Here is a 2,575-nt window from a genome sequence, read left to right on the forward strand (position 1 = left end):
CCCCCTGTCGGGTCGGGCTGAGGGGGTGCTGGGGGGAGAAGTCGGGGCCTCGGAGCATGGGCCGTCATTTGGTGAAGACGCAGGAGTCTCGAGGCGTGCTGCTTCTGGGCCGCGCGAGGGCCCGCATACCGTGCCTCTTCATTAGCTCCCGGCCAGGCGTTGGGAGGATGCTCATACGGGGTGTCAAGGGTGCCGCTCATCTAGGAGCGTAGACGGACCGCGGCGCGTCTCTGAGCGTCTGCGAGGAGCAGCGTGGCAGGGGGGATCCCGGTCTCTCGGTGGAGGGCCACAATGGGCATGGTACACCAGACGGGCGCGATGGCGCGCATCGCGACGTTTAAGGTCAGCTGGATCCTATTCTTCAGGTAGGTGATCCGCGACGGAACTAAGCGGGCAGTCCCCACACAGGCCGAAGCGCCCCGGGTACCATACATGGGCGCCGTATAAAGGATCGGGAGGACGCAGGCCGTGACCGCATGCCGTGTCGACCGGGGAGGGATTCCGCGCCGGGTGTTTGAGAGGTTCTGGAGGAACCCTGCGGCCGTCATCGCCTTCGCGGCCCACTTCTCCACATGCGTGCGGAATGAGAGCTTTCTGTCGTACCAGACGCCGAGCCAGCGCAGGTCCTGCTGTGGCTCCTTTTCTACGGACCCGTGCCAGACCGACGGCAGGTCCCCTTTGTATCTCGGTCTCGTGAAGTGGATGACTTCTGTCTTGCCCGGGTCGAACACTACGCCATTATCGGCTCCCCACTGGATGAGCTCACCCGCGGCGCGCGTGGCCCGGGCGGCCGTCTCCTGTAGGGACCGGCCCCGGATCAGGGTGGCCACGTCATCTGCGTAGCCGAAGCGCGAGTTCGGTTCCCCTGTCGAGTAGATGGGCACTGTATGAGGAGGAAGAGAATCGGGAGGCCGGGGAGCCCTGTGGCAGCCCGCACGTCAGGGGTTGTCGGCGTCGTTATATCCTCGAGCCGTATTCTGGCCGATCTCTGCTCCATAAAGCAGCCTGCCCACCGGACCAGGTTTGTTGGCCAGCCCTGTTCCCGTAGGCGTAGGAGGAGCCGGTTCCGCAGAACCGTGTCAAAGGCGCCCTGTATATCCATCGTGATTAGCGTGGCGACTTTCCCCTCGGTGAGGGCCGTCTCCGCGTCGTGGAGCAATGCTAGCGCTAGGTCGAGCGCTGAACGTTTGGGCAGGGCACCCGCATGCTGGCTGTGGATGACTCGTTGTGTGATCGCAGCCCAGGCTAGGCGCCGGGCTATTAGGCGTTCGAGTCCCTTGCCGAGGCAAGCTAGGAGAAATCGGCCTCCAGCCTCTCGGAATAGACAGGTCCCTCTTGCCAGGCTTAGGGATCATTACGACCTCTGCTGCGCGGAAACAGGCGGGGTGGTAGCCCAGGTGTAGGCAGCCTTCATATAGTCCCCTCACCGCCTCGCCGATGTGGTTCCAGACGCGACGCAGCATTCGAACCGTGATGCCGTCGATCCCCGGGGAGGTGTTGCCCGTAGAGGTGCAGGCGCATGCCGCATCCGCGAGCGTGACGCTGCAGTCGAGAGTCCTCCCTGGGGCCAGCACCTCTGGGGCCCAGGGGTCCGGGATGTCGTCCGCGGCCCCGCGCCTTTCTAGGATCTCGACTCGGAGCGCGTTTGCCTTTTCCGTCTGGGTCTCGAAGACCTGGTCGCCTACCTGTATAGGCGGGGCCCGGAACGGGCTCGGTTTCCTCGACCACCGCATGATCTTATAGATATCCTGGTTGCTCTCGGCGCCTTCTAGAACAGTCTGCCAGAAATGTCTCTTACCCCGCCGTACCGCCCGGCGCAGCTCCCGCCGGGCAGTCTGGACCTCTCTGCCGTGCCCTGTGGGGTAGATCCGCCGCATAGCTCTTAGTTCGGCCGCTGCACCGGCACTGATCGTTCCACCATGGGGTGCCTCTCGCGTTCTTCCTGGGCCGTCGGCCCGCTGCGTCGGCCGCCTCTTGGAGTAGGCGAGACAGCGCCTCGGCCAGCCTCTCCAGGCCTCTGGGCTCAACGGCCAGCCGGGGTAGTGCTGTGGCCCCAGCCCGCACAAGTTCCTCGAATCGCTTCATTTCTTCCTCGGAGCTTACCCTTGGTCTAGCTATCGTCCTTGGGGAATCCGCCGGGGCGTAATGCTGATCGTGTAATGGTCCGAGCCGGTATGAAGGTGCTCTTCGATAAGCGCGTCAGCAGAGGGATATTGGCAAGGCTAGATCAATGGTATTTCCGCGGGCGTGTGTGGCCTCGCCTGGCGTGGTGAGCAGTCCGAGCCCCTTGTCGGCCGCCCACTGGGCGATGTCCTTTCCGTTCCTCGCACTCCGGGCTCCAGGCTGCCAGGAGAAATGACAGGCGTTGAAGTCGCCCGCGATGAGGCATCTCTCGGGGACGTCCTGCTGGTGGAGGAGGTAGTCGAGTGGCTCGGGTGTCTTCGCGTGTCGATAGAAGTTGATAATAAGGGTGCTGTTTACCCGGAGCCACAGGATATCACGCGTAGGGGCGGGGCAGAGTTGCTCTGCCCGTATATCTGGGTGGTTCCGGACATACGAGATCACTCTCGGGGCC

At 63.7% G+C, this 2,575-nt stretch overlaps 1 protein-coding gene across 1 annotated transcript; it reads right to left on the reverse strand.

The window, feature by feature from the left end:
* Positions 1 to 200: 200 nt before the first annotated feature.
* Positions 201 to 2,085, reverse strand: HRG_07074 (Ribonuclease H domain protein; the record flags this gene model as incomplete). The annotated part of the gene is made up of 4 exons (XM_044865545.1): positions 201 to 865; positions 1,036 to 1,090; positions 1,428 to 1,845; positions 1,901 to 2,085. 4 exons carry the CDS (start codon positions 2,083 to 2,085, stop codon positions 201 to 203), a joined length of 1,323 nt encoding a protein of 440 aa, XP_044719507.1.
* Between the last annotated feature and the right edge of the window lie 490 nt (positions 2,086 to 2,575).

Source organism: Hirsutella rhossiliensis (genome assembly GCF_020360975.1).
Source record: "Hirsutella rhossiliensis strain HR02 chromosome Unknown scaffold00007, whole genome shotgun sequence".
In the NCBI taxonomy this organism is placed as follows: Eukaryota; Fungi; Ascomycota; class Sordariomycetes; order Hypocreales; family Ophiocordycipitaceae; genus Hirsutella; species Hirsutella rhossiliensis.